This window comes from Aspergillus alliaceus (genome assembly GCF_009176365.1).
Source record: "Aspergillus alliaceus strain CBS 536.65 unplaced genomic scaffold BDW43scaffold_4, whole genome shotgun sequence".
In the NCBI taxonomy this organism is placed as follows: Eukaryota; Fungi; Ascomycota; class Eurotiomycetes; order Eurotiales; family Aspergillaceae; genus Aspergillus; species Aspergillus alliaceus.
In genome coordinates this window covers 1,008,643-1,027,739 of record NW_022474687.1, presented here as the reverse complement: position 1 = coordinate 1,027,739, position 19,097 = coordinate 1,008,643, and the positions used below count along the sequence as shown (strand labels likewise).

The following is a 19,097-nucleotide window of genomic DNA, read 5'->3' as shown; positions in this document are numbered from 1 at the left end:
GAATATCATTTTTCTCTGAGTACCACTCAAGTGACTATCCACCTTGCCCAATTTTGCGGAATTCTTCTAGTATTCCTAGATATTCAGTCTTCACCCATTCGAATCCACTGTGTTATAATTATAACATAGTACCATGGTTCAATATGCAGCACTCCAGCCAGCCACGTCCTGCCCTATGCTTGTTTGGGCATATTCAGAGCCACCCGTCATATAGCGGAGGTGTAGTGAACCGAGCAAATCAGTGCCATTGGAGCACTGCTTCTGGCCCGCTGGTTTCTGATTTTCCTTCTACAAAAGTACGATTCTTGAGTGCATAGCAGCCTGGCCAGACGCTCCCTACTCATCCTATGATATGATGCGGGATTTATGTAGGATGTTGACTATGAAGGTGCGGAGAGTGTGGGTTAGCTATCCTTTTGGATCGTATCTGCAGTGTGGTGACTGCGACCGTGGGAAACAATCCCTCAAGTGAATACGCAAGGCGATTGGATATTTGACGCCCAGGTAATGGGGAAGGTGACTCAGGTCTCTGAGCTGATCAAGACATATAATTGTCCAGTATTCTACAGCCAAACGAGGGCTTCTTGGTATCATCTACACAATTTTCCAGCATCAACCCACAGCAAGCATCATGTGTCCTCTCAACGATACACCTGGATAACCAGGAAGTTGTTCAAGTGAGTGAGCTCTATCCTCGAATAAGCGCCGGGGATATTACGGACAAATGCAAACCTTTCCAGGAACTGGCTATTGTCAACTGCAGTACCGGAAAGCATCTCAACGTTGCCGATGGACGTGCGGTTACTATCCCAGCCCCCTCCATCGACAATCGCGACAACCATCGGCCGATCGAAGGTCTGACCAGTGTTGGGAAGGTAGACCAAGGCCTGCACGCTTTCATCGATGGAGTGGTCTGACGAAGCTATCCATGCAAGCGATGGGAGCCCCATCCCGATTACTCAGTGGATAATCACCCCCAAGGAAGACAATGCGGAAAGTCTTCCACATCGCCTATGCGAAGAGTGGGACGTGTCTCAAGGATGCCGGGGCCGAATCCGAAACTGTACCTTTCCCGATTTTAACCGATTTTCTTCCCAGCGGTGGTGGTCCCGAATCCGAGAGCACTCATTTGTGGCGACTTGTTGCGCTGATGGCTCGTGGGCCAGCAGCAGCGGCCAACCTCACGTCGATCGGTGACAAACAGTTCAGCAAGTTCGCAAGACCAGCCATGGAGCTTCTTATCAGCCAATGGGAAGAAAGCACCATCTCCAATAACCCCAAGAAGTCCACATACCAAGTGGTGTCTATCGACCAAAATGGCATTAACACTCTGAAGAAGAGCGGCCACAATCTCAGCAAAAAGCGACGAGGTGACTCTCTTAAACGGTGGGGTTCGAATTGGCCGTCAAGGCTGGATCCAGAAAGGAAAGAAAGGGCCCTCTTTCGTGAATATGCAAGGTCAAGTAGCTAAAAAGTCTGTGTGGCAAGTTAATGTCCAAACCGGTCATGCATTTGGTGCGGGTGAGATAAAGAAAAAGTTGATAGAGAGTATGGACAGTAAGCCGCCAAAAGAGATCCGGTACGAGGCGTCAAAGTAGCTCTGGCTGGAGCGGCACAGCCGCAATGATCATCCTGGAATCGTCATGTCATGTTGGTTTTTACCTGCAGATCCTGTTCACTTCAGAGTATATAAGTCACTAGCTTGAGATTTATATCATTCAATAAACCATTGTCCTTGAGACATCCCGTACATAGCCGAAACAATGTCCAGTAAGGATAAATACTTCAACCAGACTCCTTCAATCCCTCTGCGGCGGCCACATATGAACAAATGATCACTTCGATAAAGATGAAGCTCTCCGACTGGCCGCCAACGTTGACAACGGAATGAGATATTTCCTGACGATACGGCCCAGTGGGGCCACGAGTTTGATTTTGCAACTGATGTTTACGGGAAACCAGACGTTCCCGAGTCAACTGCTTCAATGATGACGGTCTGTTCAGTACTAATTCCCTAGCCACTAGAAAAGTCGACCCATGCCAGATATATGTTCCTGGATAGAGAAACACTACCGTGGCTCCCGCGGATAAGAGATTGGAATACTCAGTTTTGTTCTTCTTTCAACAACCATGAAAAAGCAATCATTGAAATGGACGTCTCTCGCGAATGGCTATATTAGCGATGTTATGGCTATTGTGCACGAATTTATCCTCAGGGCTCTAATTCTGGCCAGCCCTGATGCCCGCGTATGCCACAATTTGCGATCTATTCTACTGGAAAATCTCCTAGAAAGGTACAAAAAGGCAGTTGATGAAGTCGCATTTCTCTATGATGAGTGATCAGACACCTCGATGACATTGAATCACTATCTCAGCGATTCTCTTGAGGAATGGTATTGTTGCGGAGGATGAGCCTCTTGTAGGTTGCTGCTTTATGGGTGAGGACCGCTAAATCACAGTGACTCGATGGGTGATCGTTAAGACCCAGGATGTTGGTCACCAAGACGCTGGGGCTAGGTCTGTTGGGCCACCCGTATTTATCCGCATATCCTTTTAGGGCCCGCTGGAACAACTCTTCCGCCTCGTTAATCCTCTTTTGCTCAAGGCGCAGAAGCCCCAAATCATCCTTTGTGTTGAGCGTTGAAATATGATCCTTGCCAAACCTAGTCCTTTTCGCTTGCAGTGCTAGCAAGTACATACTCTCTGACTGCTCGAATTTCTTCAATTTCCGGCACACAATGCCCAGATTGTGAGCTATTGTAAGCAGTGGGTGAGTATCCTGCAGGGATAACTTCCGATACCCCTGTAGAGCGCGAGTGTACGTGTCCTTAGATTTCTCTACCTTTCCCTGTACTCTGTACAGGTTGACCAAGTTGTGTAGCGAAGCAAGGGTGGATATGTGGATAGGACCGAACATTGGGCTTGTTTCGTAGGCATCTAAAACTATTTTCAACAACTCCTCTGCCTCACTGAGCTTGCTGATATCTTTGAAGAGCTTGCCAATTGAGTTTATCGGATCGAAACTTGACAGATATAAGGATCAATTCGCATGCCGGAGAAGGCGCTGCTGTACAGCCCAATATTTGGGGCCGTTCCTTGAAGGTATGTGGCTACCCACGCATGTCACCGCTAGCTTCGCCAGTTCAAAATACTATTCACGGTCCAGGACATGAACGGTCCACGAGTGCACGCAGCTATGCATGGTATACCCTCTTGACTCCTTAATTTCACTATTGGTGGAAGAAGTGGCCTCTGCTAGGGTATGACTACACAGCTTTCTCATTGTATCGTGAAAGTTGATTTTGATCTTCAGTAATCTCCCGAAGCCAATCTGGCGCATGTCCGCTTTCATTCTTGAGAAGCTCGAACCATATGACTTGGTTGTCAAAGTATGCCCACAGCTTTAGTAACATTGCAAAGCCTGTATTCTGTTGTCTGATATGATCTAGTGAAATATCCCTCGTTGAATAGAGTGTCTTCTCATATGAAAAGCAGTCGGGGTGTTTTAATTTGCAGACGAAGCCATGTCTCGCGGTAGTTCCGAAAATACTCAGCGAAACTTATGGAAACCTGGTCAAGGTAGGCACCAGCTGTCGCAAGAGCAAGTGGAAGACCATCTAGGTGGCGGACACGCTCCAAGGCATCAGGATCTGTCACTATAATCAGCAAATATTCTATTATTGACTTTTGCTGACAACCCGCTTTCTAGTTTCTCCCGCCCCGAAGTATATGAAAGAATTTAGAGGCTCTGCTCTAAGTCCTGGAACTTTTTGATAGGGATCTGATGGCCGATCTTGAGTTGAGATGATCTCCTCGTGATAATTACAGCACCATGATCAATCTGAGGCATGAAATGCTTCATAGAAAATGTATGACGATTATTGCCTCCCGACATCTTTGGCAAGTCGTGGTTATCATATACGAGCAACCACTTTTTATTCGTGGGCCTATTGAGCCATTCTTGAACAGCTTTGACCGCTTTGTCCATGATTTTCAGTATCGGAGATTAGCCTAAAGTGGGTTAGATGGGGAAAACCACAAAAGATACGCCGTGCAGCAGTTAAGAAGCTCTGTTTCAGTGTATCTATGTTCTTGCAATTGAGCCAAAATGCCCCTGAATAACAAGCTGCGTATTGTCTGGCATATGTGGCAGCAAGTTGGGTTTTCCCTATACCGCATAGGCCGTGCAATATCAGACTTGGGATGCATTTCACAGTCTCGAAGTTGCCTGACCACCTCTGCTAGCTCCTCATCTCTGCCGACGAAGCACTCGGCCTCCGGTATTTCACCCAAGCTGAAGCTGATTTTGAATGATTCCGTTGGTCCTTCAATAAAAGTAAGAACTAGCCGCCAAATTGTTTAGTAAGGCTCTTTACCTTTTATTATAGCCAACTCACTAACCGCTTGGGTCTGGGACTAGAGAAAGTAGTTCTTTAGCGGTCGCTGCAGCCACAGCAGTAGCATGCCCTTGCCAATTCTTATTCTTGTGAGAATCCGCGTAGTCACAAATGCCCCCGATGACGATGCATGGAAAATCGTTCATTAGTCCAGCTGCTCCCACCTCAACACAAAGAACATGACCTCCAAGATCCTTATTGAGCTTGTCTCTGAAGAGGGCATCCTTAATGACCTAGTTCCCTGATGCAATCAGACCATAGTGTACGCGCATATCTCTGGGCTCACTCTTGACTATCATAGTTTTATCGCAGAAGCGGCAGTTCCTTCCTTGCTCTTTAGCATCATCTTCTGCTTCTCTTCCTGTATTGCAATCCTCAGTGCCTTCATGGATATGGCCTTGCTCTGGTCTGTACAGCACATCTTCACAAACGCTGGTTTTTGTCTGGCAGCCGCTCGCAGATTCGGGAGTTTAGTTTTGAGAATGAGAGATTTATTTCGCTGGGAACAATACACCCCCTGCACCAACAATGCTGAGTTCCATCGCTTCAATAGTCGATAGTTCCTAGAGCTGGTGAGGTGAAAGAAAGGATCTCTGGATACTTGTCACTCGGATCAGTAAGTTATTAGAATATTAGCACAAACCGTGTCCCATTACAATTGCCTTAAACAAACTGCAGAAATCGGTTTGAAATTACTTCGAAAATTCTTTCACTGGGTAGAAGCCGATCCGACCCCAGCTTGCTTCTGGTCAGAGTTTTACTATTCACACTATATAGCTTCATCTACATACTGTTTGTCTTTATAACCTGCTGTGTACTACCTAAATAAAAACTTGGGGAAACCGCCGAATTGTTGAATAACGGCTATGATGATGAAGCTTTAACTGAGAGCCAGATATCAAGTCTAACTCCTGATCTATTAATTCTGTCTACATTTACCCAGCCAGAACTCAATATATTTCTCGATATCCCTAAGGTTGAGATTAATCCTTCTGAATCTGCACCACAATCATTATCTTACCCAACAGCTTTAGCTACTGCTGGTTCTTCGATCATATCATGTACCTCCCAAAATTCTTCACCGACAACAATCTCGCCTACAACCAAGGAAGCATGGTTCTGGGTTTATTTTAGCAAGCATGAGGTTTGCCGAGAGTGGTATACAAAAAAAAAAAAAAACAGAAGTTGATAGATATGGATATTCAATGCTCTATAGTAGATCAAGATACTGGCAAACAATGTAGCTAGACTACAATACATTCAAAGAAGCAGGGTTCTACAAGAAACCTGGCCCTTTATCTCTTACGGAAGCATTCTATCTATCCTCCTGGTTTTTCAGTCCCAGGCCCAGTTAAAACACATCAGGGACTTTCTCTAACTTGTGGGCAAAGGAGAAGAGAACTTGCGAACAACAGTTAGAAAGGGACATCCTTCGCTGGGTTGTTGTCGATAAAGAACCATTTACCATAATTAAGTCTCCAGAATTCCGGCAGATTTTCCGTAATATCCGCGGGATTACACTTCCATTTACATCCCGACATACCCTCCAGCAGCGGCTTATGGATGACTTTAACCTACAACGTGCTCAATTAAAGGAGGAATTTAGGATATCTTGCAAAACAATCGCTATATCTCTTGATATTTGAACAAGCCAAAACCACCTCCCATTCCAAGGTATAATCGGGCACTAGCTTACAGAGCGTTTTGATTACCAAGAGAAAGCTCTTGAATTACAGGCTCGCTTTAGATCTCAGGTTGTGTATACGGTGTGACAGGACGAGGAGCTTCGGTAAAAGTTGTATCTGCGGAAGAGATAAAGGATGTCTCGGATGGGTTCTGAGCCATGGGCGCTGGTCGTGGAAGGAGAGTACGCGGGGGTGCCAGTAGAAAATGATGTGTTTAGATGCATAAAAAGATTGCGTACTAGCATAAGTCTAAGTGGTGGAATAGTCAGCATGTACGCTCATCGCAACCGATCACACCCTCACCAAAGCTTCATAAAGATACCCCTATCTGGCGGCCTCACATAACAGTCTTGCCAGCCTCCAACCCCATACACGGACACATAGAGCGAATGTCACAGTCCGCTCCAGGAGAGCCTTCGTCCATCCCACATGCTCTGTTGTAAAGCCAGCCATACGTTCAAACTCGTTCTCACCCATCAACAGCTTCTTGCCTTCTATATAGCCCTCCAGTGACGCACAGCCTAGGCCCCTCAAACTTCTTCTTGATACCCTCCAGAGACTACTCGGCATTTTGAATAAACCGTTCAAACTGCGGGCTTCCACCGGCAGAGTAACTTTCAAACGCCTGACAAGACTGATTCCATCCGCATTGTATACACTCCCTCCAAGATGCCATACCGTAATCGAACCACTCGTTATAGGTCCTCGGCACCAGAAGAGGTCGTTTAGAACTATACTATAGATGGTGCTCTGTTAGGTAAAGGCGGCACCTGAGCAGCAAAGAATTTAATTCATACACCACAAGGCTTAAATATACAACGAAAACCAGCAATGCATAAATCCAAGTAGGCAGCAAAGCTACAAACGATGTCAAATAGCATAAGATAAAGAGACGGTGTCACGAGGCTTAAAACAAGCAATCAAAAAAGCTTAACGTTCTCAAGAATATCCGCCAATCCATTCTCATCCTCGACCTTCACCGGAGAGACAGGATATGCGCCGGGGAGCCGAGGAAAGAGGACGCGGCCTTTGGGTGTTGACATACTCTCGGCGGGGGTCCAGTAGACCTCGGGCGACACGGACGGCGATGCAGCCGGTATGATCAAACGCTGTCCCAAGATTGGCTTTCCGTTTCGCGAGCGTTCAATTGGGGTCGGGGTGGGAGGATCGCTGTAGTCATCATCGGGCGCTCCAGGCGCAGAGCTTGAAGGAGAAAGTCCAGGCACCGATTCCGCATCGTCGTCGAGGTTGAGGTCCTCTCCAGTCACGATAACATTGTCGACAACAGACTTGCCCGAAGTATTTGGCTCCGTATGGGACACTTTTTCATCCCATAATTGAACCCATTTTTGAGCCCATTTGTACCATCTGTCTGGATCTGAAGAGAACCCTGGAACTGGAACAGACACTTGGGATCGCTTCTCGTGGCTCTGGAGGCCCTTTGAAAACTGGCACCAAACTTTAACACGTTGGTAGATATCATCGATATCAGTTTTAAACCATTCTGTGTGAGTCACGTTGCACTTGAGACATTCATGCTTGTATCGATGCCGACTGAATTCCAGCTGCACCACCCTTTCGAATACCTCCGCGTTTGGACAATAGAGGGACCATCGTTGCGTAAGATTAGGATAGCACTTCTCATGTTCAGAAGCCCTTCGCGAGAGATCGTAAGTGCGCCCGAGCTTGCACATGCCTTCCGCCTCTTCACACTCAAAGATGTATAAATAATCTCTCTCATGTTTCCAATCGTGCGTAATGATTTTTTGACCTATATTGCGGTCCACCATCCGATCAAGTTCGTGGGAGAGCGCATCCGCGACGGGTTTGTCGATGTTGGTCTTTTGATAAGGCGTGAACTTCAACTTGGAACTTCCTTTGTCATCATTTGACTGTGCATTGACATTTCTCGGCGGTGTTTCTAGACTAACAGCCGCACCGTCTTGCGGCTGAAGCTCGAAGTTCCACTGGTGCACAGCTGCTTCTATGACTCCATCTACTCTGGTTTGATGCCCGCAGATAGTAAGCTTGGCCAACTTCCTTAACATCTCTTCTCTCCTTTCATCATTATTCGTAGTCTCGTAGCTGATCTGAAGCCTTGCGTGCAATCTGTTGATCTCAGGGATATTATGCGATTGCACCATCGACGTGCAGCGTTTTCCATTGTTCTTGTGTGCGGCACATTCGGCGGTATATTCGGGGAGCGAGGGCGATAAATGACGAAATGGAATAAAATATCTCTCTTTTGCCGGCATATCTGCCTACCTTGGCTGAATGCCTCCAATTTTGCCCAGTGGACGATAGGGCCTGGGGTTCACATTGCTTATCATATGGCCGCTCAGCCCCCAAACCAAAAGCAGTCCCGGGGATCCGGGAGCAAGAAATGCGCCCAGCGACCCCTGCAGCGCCGGCATCAACAAACCGCTCTCAATTTTTGCCAAAGGATTGTACCCCTGGTTAGGGTGAGAACCTGCGAGTCATGTCCATTTTCAAGAAATATGATTGGCCCGGGGAAACGAGAGAGCTGCCGCCGGCCCGTTCCAGCGGGCGTGGTGGATACGACGAGCTACTTTGATCTCAGGGGGCTGGGACTGGCCGATCTGTCGGATTTGTTCACGAGGACAGGGTGGAGCCGATATCGGCGAGGGGAAGGTGACATTTGATTAGCTGAGCTATATATTCCGTGGGTCTGTTTCTGGAGCTCTGCTCTCAATGACAAATACTCTTGATTGCGGTCTGAGCCTCTGAGACATCGAAAGGTGTGATAAACACAGCCTTATGTCATATAAGCTTCGAAAAGAATAGTGAGAACAAGATATGAACTGAGAGTATTTAATAATGTTTACCTACAATTGCAATAGCCAAACCTAGAATGAGATGTGAAGATGACCTGACAGAGGCAATGTCTACACACGGATGGATGGATGGATGGTTTCATTTACCCTGACCCCTCGCAAATTTTAAAGTGATATGCAGGCTACCACAACTATATATATATCCTTGTATGTACATGTAGACTGTGCCACTTCCTGAAAACGAACTTAGAGCCTCGTCACGGCCTATCATGGCCTAATTGTCGTTCTCGCTGTTAGGCTGTCCTCTTGGCGCGTGACTCCGGAACTGTTGTGATGCCTCTGCAAAGTCCAGCACTGCTTCAATTGTACTGGCTCGCGAGGCAGTATCTACTTGCCTTTTCTTACCTTCATTATCTTCTAGCAGTACCGATATGCTGTTAAACGTGTCCCTGACTTTCTTCCGGAGCTCTTGCCGAGGTATCTTTAACAATGGGCAGTCTACCAAGACGTGGACTACTGTTTCCTGTGCGTCACATGTGCACTGATCGTCAACTTGAAACCTGTAGTTCTTCCTATATGTTGATAGCCAGGAGTGGCCCGCCGCATTTGTACCAGCAGGTAAGCTCGGTTTCTTCGTAGTGGACCATACAGCCGTCTTATATAAGCGGCAGGTAGCGTACTGTCGATCTTGCGAAGATGACTCCCTTTCTTGGATGCTCTCCACTCCTGGTCCCACTGGCAACGGATGTGGTTACGAATGGATATCTTCTCTCTTGATAAGAGAGGTCGAAATGGGTGTGTCTTGCGTGGAATTGCTGCTTCCTTGGCCAACCGATCTGCTGCGTCATTTCCCGGGTCGTCGCAATGTCCAGGTATCCACTGAAGGTGGAATGTAACCCCTCTTGCTCTAGCTTCTGCGGCTGCCTAAGGACAGCATAGGTGATTCGTTGTCCTGGTTTGTTCCCTGGGTTTTGAACCGCTTGCAGAGCAGATATGCTGTCGCAAAGGATTGTAGCCGATAGCAGATATCTAGTTGTTGTTCTCCGGGTTTGATGAGCAAGTTTAACCACTAAGCTGATCGCATGGAATATGCCGATCAGCTCGGCGGCGCAATGTCTACACACTTTCCGGAAGCCGGTGTCACCCCTTATACTCTTTGGTTGTCGTCCAAACCCTAATGCCAAGAAACACTAAACTTAGTAATAGGCCCAAAATTACAGTTACAGTAAATTTTGTACTATACAGCACAGTCACAGACAATGACCAGTCTTCGTATACATTTCCTGTCTCAATGATACGATACATATGTACCTTAATACTCCACTTTTGTTCCTGCACCAAGAACACAGAAGATCATCACATCTCCAACCACAGAGGATAGCACATGATGGCACCCAATCTAGCGCAGTCAACGCTCGAGCTTATTCATGATATGATCAGTAGTGGTGAACTCACCGTATCTCAGATGGCTGAAGCTGCTGGCTGTAGCAAGCGTGCAATCATCAGAATTCGTTCCTAACCTACTCTTGTTTGGAAGTATCAAAGCGCCCCCGGCCAAATGTGGACGACCAAAAAGTATTACGCCAATAATGCTGGAGGCCCTTTGTGATCATCTACTTGAAAAGCCTGATTTATATCTAGATGAAATGGAACTTTTCCTCCTAGACGAGCTCGAAGTCCATATACCGAAATCCACTATCTCCAATACTCTTCATCAAAAGGAATGGTCAAAGAAGACAGCCCGGCAAAAAGCAAAAGAGCGAAATTCAAATTTACATAATGAATATTATCATAAAATCTCAGAGTTTTCCTCATACCACCTTGTTTATGTAGATGAATCCGGATGTGATAAACGGATAGGCTTCAGAAAAACAGGCTGGTCTCCTCTTGGTACAGCACCAGTCCAAGTATCTAAATTCCATCGGGATCAGCGATATCAGATACTACCTGCATATGCCCAAGATGGTATTATTCTTTCTCGCGTCTTCCAAGGTTTGACGGACGCTTCTGTCTTTGAGGATTTTATCGGAGAGCTTCTCCAGCATTGTGGAAGATGGCCCGAACCAAAATCCGTCCTGGTCATGGATAACGCATCTTTTCATCACTCCAAACGGATAGATCAAATGTGTTCACAAACAGGAGTGAAGCTTATATATTTACCACCGTACTGACCAGACCTGAATCCAATGGAAGAGTTCTTTGCTGAGCTAAAAGCCTTTATTTGGCGCCATTGGAAGTCCTATGAAGACAACCCCAGTCAAGGATTCAATACCTTTCTTGAATGGTGTATTGAGGTTATGGGTGCAAGGGAAGGGAGTGCAAAAGGGCATTTCCGGAACGCTGGCATAGCTGTTGAAGAAAAATGATATATATAATAGTGACTTATACCACAAATTAATTGCATCACTTCTCAGCCCAACACCTTGCAATAAATAAACTTCTCTTACTATAATTTGGTGCTTAGGAGGAGGATCAGGTGTATAATGAGGATCTACGGCTCACATGAGGGCTCTGCTGCTATGACTATAGGCTAAAAGCTGAAAAGTACATGCAAACCTTCATGATACACGTATAACCTTCTTCACATCAAATCTATCCTGTGTATTCCTCGAATTGTTCCAAGGCAGCACATATCCCCGTTGGTTGCTCACAACTCTTATCTCCCCCTCCTTAAAATCAGTGGTATAATGTGTGTGCCCGAACACCCAGACTTTCACCCCATCTGGCGTCTGTGATAGGATATCAGTCCCAAAGGCAACACTCCAAGGGTTCTGGGCGTGTTGCGGGCTCGACGTCCTTTGAAGTAGAGGAGCGTGATGTGTGACAACAAGAATAGACTTTTTTTTACTCCGCTTTTCTGCCTTTCCATTTTCCTGGTGTATCGAACGTATCTCTTTCAGTAGCCACGCGAGATCTGAATCATGGTTTGCATTATGATCATCAACTGACCAGCCCTCGATTTTTTGGAAATCTTTGACCTTCGACTGGACGATATCCCTCGATTCATGAGGCACTTTTGACCAAAGCGTACAGCCTAGAATAGTGACACAAGAACCCGGGACATCATATCGTTTCTGATGAAGAACAATTAATCGACCTTTTAAGGAAGGTTCCTGTTCAAGTTGTCTAGCCTTTTCCAGCCCTGCCGCGAAAGTCCCATTGTAGAACTCATGATTTCCAAGTATGAGAAATACCAATTTGAATCGGTCTGTCTGCTTTTGTAGGAAATTGCGATAATCATCATAGTCCGCTAAGCGCCCAATATCACCTGCAAGGATAAGATGTTCCGCACAAACTGGAATGTCATAAAGAGGATACTGAAGGTTAATCTCAAGATGGAGGTCAGAGAGAACCTGAAAGGACATAGAAGCCCGACTTAAGAAAGACCGTACTTTTTGGAGCATTATGTACTCTAAAGTGCTGTAATCTTAGTTGAAGCAGCAGGTGTAGCTATCAAGAGGGAATACATTTGGAGATTGGGCGTATGATCATAGCAATTTGCACATTCAGATTGAAAGAAGCAATGTTCTGCCTTTTAAGAGGGGAATCACTAATACGGATTTGGTTAGAGCAGACAGTATTACCCAATAGTGTATCGTATATTGCTTAATAACAAGCTTTCCTACCGCTATAACAAAACTACGTGAGTTTTGAGGTCAATCAGGTTATCCAAGCCTCTGTGCAACTAGGTGTAACATGGTTGTATGTAGTATAATAGGTGCAACGGGCTTGGACCCTTTTGAGAAGATTGTTCAGACAACAGTTGTAGATAAGTCTGTTAAAAATAATTCTCGCAGTTAAGAGTGAATAAATTTTCTACCATTCTTCTCTTATCCATGATCGTTGGAACAACAATGTATATTTAGTGGCGTGACTTGGCTATATAAGGTCCAAAAAATACAAAATTTAACTCCACATGCTTTAGCAACCTCCACTATGTCCACAATGCTTAACCCAACCTTTGATGTCACTAACAAACCGGCACGTGACACCAACTATCACTCCCCGCCTGACAAAGAAGTCCGGACTTTCATTAGAAATCTGTATAAGGTCGAGGCCATTTTCTAATGCTATGTCACGTGCTTTCATAGTATGATCTTTGTAAATCTCACGGTTCACTCGTGACAGGTGCCAATCAGCATATTCTTCCACTGCTTCGTCGAGGAGCCCAGGAATATCAGTAGAATCAATACAGTTGGTACTTGAATTCAGGTGCTCAGTCACACCCGACATCCCAGTTACAGCTTGCGAAGGCTGTGCAGGGAGGACATTGATGTTGATTGGTGGACACGTTGATCCACTTGTAGAATGCCTTGGAGTCTTCTGTTGCTTGTCAAGACGCTGTGCCTCTGCATATAGCTGTTCACGAACATCATCAGGAATATCATCGTGAGTTTCTAAAATGCCTCCTCCCTCAACGAATTTGACAAGCTTCCTCAGGTGGTGTGTTCTGAGTTTATAATGTTTTTTTCCCAACAGGGTCCTGCCAGTAGTACTGTCCTTCCTGGCGGCACGGTGGCCCAGGACAACCCATTGTTTTTATACACATCTCGCCAAACTGAAGGTTGCCAGAAGCCTGCTCAGCATCAATCCGAGCGTCTCTCTCAGCAAGCATTCTCTTGGTTACCGATGCAGTTCCTCTTTTATCTCCGGTTCTCAACAGAGGCTGGTCACTGTCCTCTATATAATTAATAGATATGTAGAGTTTAAGTTTCTTGCCAAGATGACACAGGTTTCCCTACATTAGAAGCTGCTGTTCTGTAGGTGTCCAATCAACATCAGTATCATCAAAACGCTTCTTCAGATCAGATTGTGAACGGTCATTTACAGATACTTTAACTGTAGTATCGTCAGATCGCACCCGATGGTTAGGGCGTATTTTTCGACGCAAGATTTTTTCAGCGGTTTGTTTTATCCGCTGCCATTGTGAACTGGGTGCTAAAACCATGTCTTGTTCAGTTTCCTTTGACACAGTTCGGTTGTTCAAAACTACCCTCCACTCAATCATATCATGAATACAGGTTGTGGGCTGTTCTTCACATGGTCTTCCATTTCTCTGTTCAGGCTCTTGGAAACCAAAATGATTGTTCGGTTGAGATTGACGCAAGGGGGTAGAAGATTCATCAAGTATACGTTCGGGAGAAGGGCAAGATACAGACGGCGTACGTTCACGGCCGAAGTCACCAGGGGTGGGGGCATACGATGGAGTCTGTATCCATGGATCCGGAGGCTGAAATTGAGAGGCATCATTATCGTAAAAGGGACTAAACTTCATCCTCTCAACACAATATATAGACTAGGGTCTCTTGGCAATAGGGTTCGAAAGACAATCAAAGAGTATGAGGGGTGACACCGGTTTCCGGAAAGTGTGTATGATAAACACACCTTCCAAGGATTTGGTGGTTTCCTTGAATAGGAAGTTCGTGCGTTTGTTTCAAGGATGTAGAGTGCGGAATATCATTTTCGCCATGCTGGTCTAATAATAAACAAATTTTGAAATCTATTAACCCCTTGCATAAGGAATGTACTCTGTAAAGACAATAGCATGTTAATGCTCGAACTAATTATTTCAATCAGACAGTATGTAAGTCTATTCTTGGAATCTTACTACACGGGATCTCATTAGACGCTTCAGGGCTGAGAAGGGAAACAAGTTCAGGGTCCAGTCAACTGAATGAATCCGTCAGATTGCTAAACCCTGCCTTCCAGGCAGCAACATTTTCGCCCAGGTATTGTGGGTATATCATCCTGCCAAGCGCGCCGGTGCTTGGAGTGATGGACTAAGTAGCTGATCAAAAGTCAAAAACTACAAGATAGCGGACACTAAGGTTTACGGCTAGGTAAGACAGGCAGGTCGCACGGGGCAAATGAGGCAGGTGAGCCGGCAGTGAGAAGAACCTCACTCTGTCTATTGCATACGCACCCTAATATCACCTAAGCTCACCCAAGTCGCGCGACGGTAACGGAGCCTCACCCTAAGCTCACCCGGTCGGCACCCCGCCTGACTTCTGGCCACATTGAAGCCACACGCCGGCCAGTTAGTAGTTGGGTGGATGACCACCAGCGAATCCCCGCTGTTGTATGTTTTTGACCTTTTTTTTTGGTCAAATTTCTAATGTCTCATCATACCTCAATCTCCTTCATTTGAAGCTGCTGCTTATCTTTACAGGGTCCCACCCGCGGTGGTGACTCGATGGGAAGCGCAGACAGTACAAGAGCCAGCGCATTCCCCGACACTATATCCAATAGGCACGGGATATACGGCTAACCCAGCCCTTCAATTCAAATCATTGACCGAAAGGAGGGAGACCCATCCGTTCGTGCGGCAGAACCAAAGCACAACAGCGCTCATGTTAAAAACTTGGGCGCCCCAGTACAATGATCACTGTCGCACCCGATCCAGACAACCTTGAGTACAATATCGTATATAACCTAGACATGTGGCGTGACGAGCAGGTCAGTGGGCCGCTGCACCTCCTTGTCACCCAGTTTGAGGGAGAAGGCGTGGATGTATAAAGACAGGTCCAGCCTTGCGAGCTCCCGCATCTCAAACACTTGTCACTACCTATTGGATAATTCGGTTTGGACATATGCAGGGGGTATAGAGAAGCCTATGGATGACAGGGCAAACACTCTGATTTGCTTTTGATGCGCTCATGTCAGACGTGCTTTGCAGGAGGGGAAGAATCAGTGCGGTTGTAATGGGGGTGTACGACAACAAGCAGTACCCTGGAGAATGGGGTATGGACACCAAAACTTTATTTATATCGCGAGTCAGATAAATCGACAAAAGAATTTCCTGCTTAAAGGTTTCTGTCAGGGTCTTTCCCAACACAGTGCATCTAGGTAAGGGGGCGACACGGAGAGAATTAAAAAGCGCATGCGTTGGGTCTTAGGTGGGCGTCAGCAATCGAAATGAAGGCATTTGCTGCAAGGAAGCTATGCGCCTCCTCATTCGGATGGAGCATGGCCTGACAGCAGTGCCTCTTTTGGGTTATAGTAAAATGGTAAGCTGACAGACCACTTCTAGAGCAGATCTTCTGCAAGAGTCATTCACTATATGGCTAACTTAGGAAGCCATGTTGATCCAACCTCATCAAGATCCGGACCCCAATGTTGAGGAGTCAGTTGACATTAAGGGCAGAGACTTACCAGAAGCACCTTTCATTGGACGGCACCCCTCAAGTATGCTTACGTCTCGGTCTAGAACCATTCTCAACTGGCAAGTATTACTATGAGGAGGAGGAAAACACCCCTCAATCCTCAGTTGAAGCGCATAATCATAGTCAAGGTTGTCAAGCCAAGCACCATCTTGGTAGTCTTAGGTTACATTCCATATTCTAGAATATGACGCCCCTTGGAACATGAATGACCTCTACCTAAAAGGCGTCTTACATGCAGGAGGGATACTCCATACCGGGAGAATATTGTCCCGCTTCTACCCGATTATGGGCAGATCTTCCCTTTGTAAGAATGTGTATGCAGTCACCGCAAGAAATAGCATACTAGAATTTGTTCTATCTAACCTACTTGAACAAGGTTACCTTCACAAGAAACGGTCTAGCTTATTTCTTTCCTAGTCATACGACTACCAATAAAAACGCCTATTAAGGATGATTGAGCGGGGAGCGTAAGCAATAAGCATATTTTGGGGTGACGAGAACGCAGACCCTGCAGCCCTTGCGGCTATGATGTATGATGGCCATGGGCTGCAGCCTATCCCCAAAAGCCATTGGACTCTCCGTGTATTCCGATATGCATAAGCGCTGGGCGTGTTTGAAAGCATCAGGATGTTCCTCATCTGACCTAATGCGGGGTGCGCTAAGTTCCATGAAGCAGTTAGATTAAAAGTTCTGTCCAGAAGCCCTATAAAAGCCATGGGAGTTGAATAACCGTCTCTAGATAGTCTATGTGCAATTACAAGCAGTGTAGTCAACTGAATAGCAATTCCATTTAACACTGCCCTTAGAGAACCAGAAATCCCGTCCAGCTAGGACGTATGTGTTATCCCCTCGCTCCAATGGTTTTCTTATGTCTTCTCACGCTCCTTGGAGCGAGTTTTCGTTCCTCTACCATATACGTGATAAAAGACTCAATTCTAACTTCAAACAGGCTCTGGCAGAATGCTTCTCAACCATCCGATTTATTACCTGGCCCTCCTTGCCCTGGCGATCACCGTCCTTGCGGCGCCACAAGCACCTCAATGCGATCCAAACAAAATCAATTCTCTAGAGCTCCGAGAGGCGTCGACTACCGAAGATACTACCTACGTCGAAGCGCGAGATGCAGATGAGGACTTTACCATTACAACTGTGTCCTTGGATGATGACGAGAACAGTGATGTTCAAGACAAGACCGATGCGGATGTGCTCAATCCCCTGGCTGTGCAGCACTGCTCAAACTGTGCCAAGATCAAGAAGAAGAAGCCAAAGTATGGCGGAAAGTGTGATCCCGCGAACAGCTTGGGGTGGAAGTCCTCCCACAACTGTAAGGGGAAAAGTTACCTCTGTGTTCAGAGTGGAAAGGCGACTTGCTATGGCCGACCGCTGGATAAGCTGAGAATGGAGAACGGCGAATGTTTCAAATAAGAGGGGCACATGGATTGGCCTCAACGCCCGGAATGGATGGTCTAAGGTATTCAACATATGCTTATTAAGTGTGGGACTGTGGTGTGAACATTGTTTATAGTTCTTTACTGCTAGTTGTCTTAAATACGAGAAAATATATGTAGGATTTATGAAATGGTGATGATAGGACCCTGTAGAACCCATTGATCGGAGGTTGTGACAGCTACAACGCCATCTTAGTATCTCTTATGTTATCGTATCCCATTAACAGCCTAGGCCCTTAGTCATGCAGTACATAGCGGGATCCTGGGAGATCCCACAATGTTCCTCTGGTAGCTTGCTCGCAGACCCATTCCTGACAAATATCGGGGAGATCGTCCTCTTTCTCTGGCGGCACATCAATACAAAAGTACTCCAGGGACGGCTTCAACTCTACGGTCAGCTTATTTGACTCAGATTCCACGGTGGGCTGAGGTAACCCTAACTGGCCCACAACGCTTGTCTCCCACCCTGGCTCGCGCAGGCGAAGATCCGACAAGTGACCGCTGGCGCCATTCACAATTAAAATGCGTTTCAAGGACGACCACCACGCAAGGCCCACCGCATCTGGGTCCATAGGGTCTGTGAGGTAATCCGCTCGGGTGAGCACCAGATGGGTAAGATTTGGACATGCAGGAAGAAAGCGCCAGAACTCGCGCCATTCCACGGCCGCGTTATATAGTGCAAGGCACTTTAGGCGTGGCCATAAGGACCATACAGGTGGCTCAATTCCACGCTGCATGGTATCGCAGTAGAGTTCGTCTCTAGCAGAGCAGAACTCTTCGAGCTGGGTTAAGCGGACAAACGCTGCGCGGATTATCTTTCGCAATCCCTGCTCATCCTCATACGGGCGGAGATCCCGGAGCGGCATATCAATGACCAGACGTCGTAGGCTACCGCAGATGTGCGAAGACAACAGATCTACTTGCGTTACCACGAGGGGCTCCTCGAGGCTCTGAACCGGAAATGGGGCCAGGAAGAGTCCCGTGGGTTGTGTTTGCTGCTTCTGATCATCTCCAAGAAGTTGTGGGAGAACGAGATCCAGGCGCTGGCCCGAATTAAGATACAGGCAGTGTTTTAAGAGAAGTCGCTTTGCCGCTTGATGTGTGAGGCTGGACACCAGGGTGAGACTGATCAATGCTTGGGTGACTGAGTGCTCGGGCGGAAATGCAACGGGCGGCTCAGATGGAATCAAACACTGAATGACTTGTAGGATCACCTCCGCAGGAAGGTGAGGCATATTTCTTTTGCTCATTTTATACCAGACGTAGTTTCCGTAGTTGGCGTGCTAGACAGCATGTGGTTGATACCAGAGGGTAAATATTGAATACCTCTCCAGAGGATGCAGAGGATGCAGAGGATGTCGATAACGTGGTAAGAATTTTTCCAGACAAGTATTATCCTAGGATCTGCCAAATATGTGTCGGGGGCTTAAAGAAGGTAGGTTGCCTGGTCATGCATGGGAGTAAGGTAGCAACAATCCTTCGATCCACCAATCACGAGACACCCCCGCCACGTGCCACTCATCCTTTCAGGGCTCAACTCCCATTTTCTACTTTGAACAACTACTTCACTATCTTTCCAATCAGAATATCCTCCCAAGTTGATAACCAA

The 19,097-nt window shown here is 46.5% G+C and overlaps 7 protein-coding genes across 7 annotated transcripts; 3 read left to right on the top strand and 4 right to left on the bottom strand.

Moving 5' to 3' along the window:
* Positions 1-988: 988 nt before the first annotated feature.
* On the top strand, positions 989-1,471 carry BDW43DRAFT_306918 (uncharacterized protein; the record flags this gene model as incomplete). The annotated part of the gene is made up of 1 exon (XM_032046136.1): positions 989-1,471. The coding sequence occupies one exon, from the start codon at positions 989-991 to the stop codon at positions 1,469-1,471; it is 483 nt and encodes a 160-aa protein (XP_031905071.1).
* A 582-nt stretch (positions 1,472-2,053) lies between these two features.
* On the top strand, positions 2,054-2,444 carry BDW43DRAFT_154347 (uncharacterized protein). The gene has a single exon (XM_032038513.1). It carries the CDS (start codon positions 2,131-2,133, stop codon positions 2,338-2,340), a length of 210 nt encoding a protein of 69 aa, XP_031905070.1. The 5' UTR covers positions 2,054-2,130; the 3' UTR covers positions 2,341-2,444.
* On the bottom strand, positions 2,372-6,652 carry BDW43DRAFT_306917 (uncharacterized protein; the record flags this gene model as incomplete). Its single annotated transcript, XM_032046135.1, has 4 exons — positions 2,372-3,023; positions 4,175-4,343; positions 4,402-4,630; positions 6,455-6,652. The coding sequence occupies 4 exons, from the start codon at positions 6,650-6,652 to the stop codon at positions 2,372-2,374; spliced, it is 1,248 nt and encodes a 415-aa protein (XP_031905069.1).
* A 175-nt stretch (positions 6,653-6,827) lies between these two features.
* On the bottom strand, positions 6,828-8,384 carry BDW43DRAFT_263304 (GIY-YIG nuclease family protein). The gene has a single exon (XM_032040535.1). The coding sequence runs from the start codon at positions 8,335-8,337 to the stop codon at positions 7,003-7,005; it is 1,335 nt and encodes a 444-aa protein (XP_031905068.1). The 5' UTR covers positions 8,338-8,384; the 3' UTR covers positions 6,828-7,002.
* Positions 8,385-11,435: 3,051 nt separating this feature from the next.
* Positions 11,436-12,539, bottom strand: BDW43DRAFT_321273 (calcineurin-like phosphoesterase; the record flags this gene model as incomplete). The annotated part of the gene is made up of 1 exon (XM_032049304.1): positions 11,436-12,539. The coding sequence occupies exon 1, from the start codon at positions 12,279-12,281 to the stop codon at positions 11,436-11,438; it is 846 nt and encodes a 281-aa protein (XP_031905067.1). The 5' UTR covers positions 12,282-12,539.
* Positions 12,540-16,690: 4,151 nt separating this feature from the next.
* On the top strand, positions 16,691-17,616 carry BDW43DRAFT_263296 (uncharacterized protein). The gene is made up of 2 exons (XM_032040534.1): positions 16,691-16,874; positions 16,990-17,616. Exon 2 carries the CDS (start codon positions 17,001-17,003, stop codon positions 17,463-17,465), a length of 465 nt encoding a protein of 154 aa, XP_031905066.1. The 5' UTR covers positions 16,691-16,874; positions 16,990-17,000; the 3' UTR covers positions 17,466-17,616.
* A 9-nt stretch (positions 17,617-17,625) lies between these two features.
* Positions 17,626-18,897, bottom strand: BDW43DRAFT_263295 (uncharacterized protein). The gene has a single exon (XM_032040533.1). It carries the CDS (start codon positions 18,736-18,738, stop codon positions 17,725-17,727), a length of 1,014 nt encoding a protein of 337 aa, XP_031905065.1. The 5' UTR covers positions 18,739-18,897; the 3' UTR covers positions 17,626-17,724.
* Between the last annotated feature and the right edge of the window lie 200 nt (positions 18,898-19,097).

Coding starts and splice junctions, on each gene's coding strand:
- BDW43DRAFT_154347 (XM_032038513.1), top strand. CDS start 2,131: ATGAAAAAGCAATCATTGAAATGGACGTCTCTCGCGAATGGCTATATT.
- BDW43DRAFT_263304 (XM_032040535.1), bottom strand. CDS start 8,337: ATGCCGGCAAAAGAGAGATATTTTATTCCATTTCGTCATTTATCGCCC.
- BDW43DRAFT_263296 (XM_032040534.1), top strand. CDS start 17,001: ATGCTTCTCAACCATCCGATTTATTACCTGGCCCTCCTTGCCCTGGCG.
- BDW43DRAFT_263295 (XM_032040533.1), bottom strand. CDS start 18,738: ATGAGCAAAAGAAATATGCCTCACCTTCCTGCGGAGGTGATCCTACAA.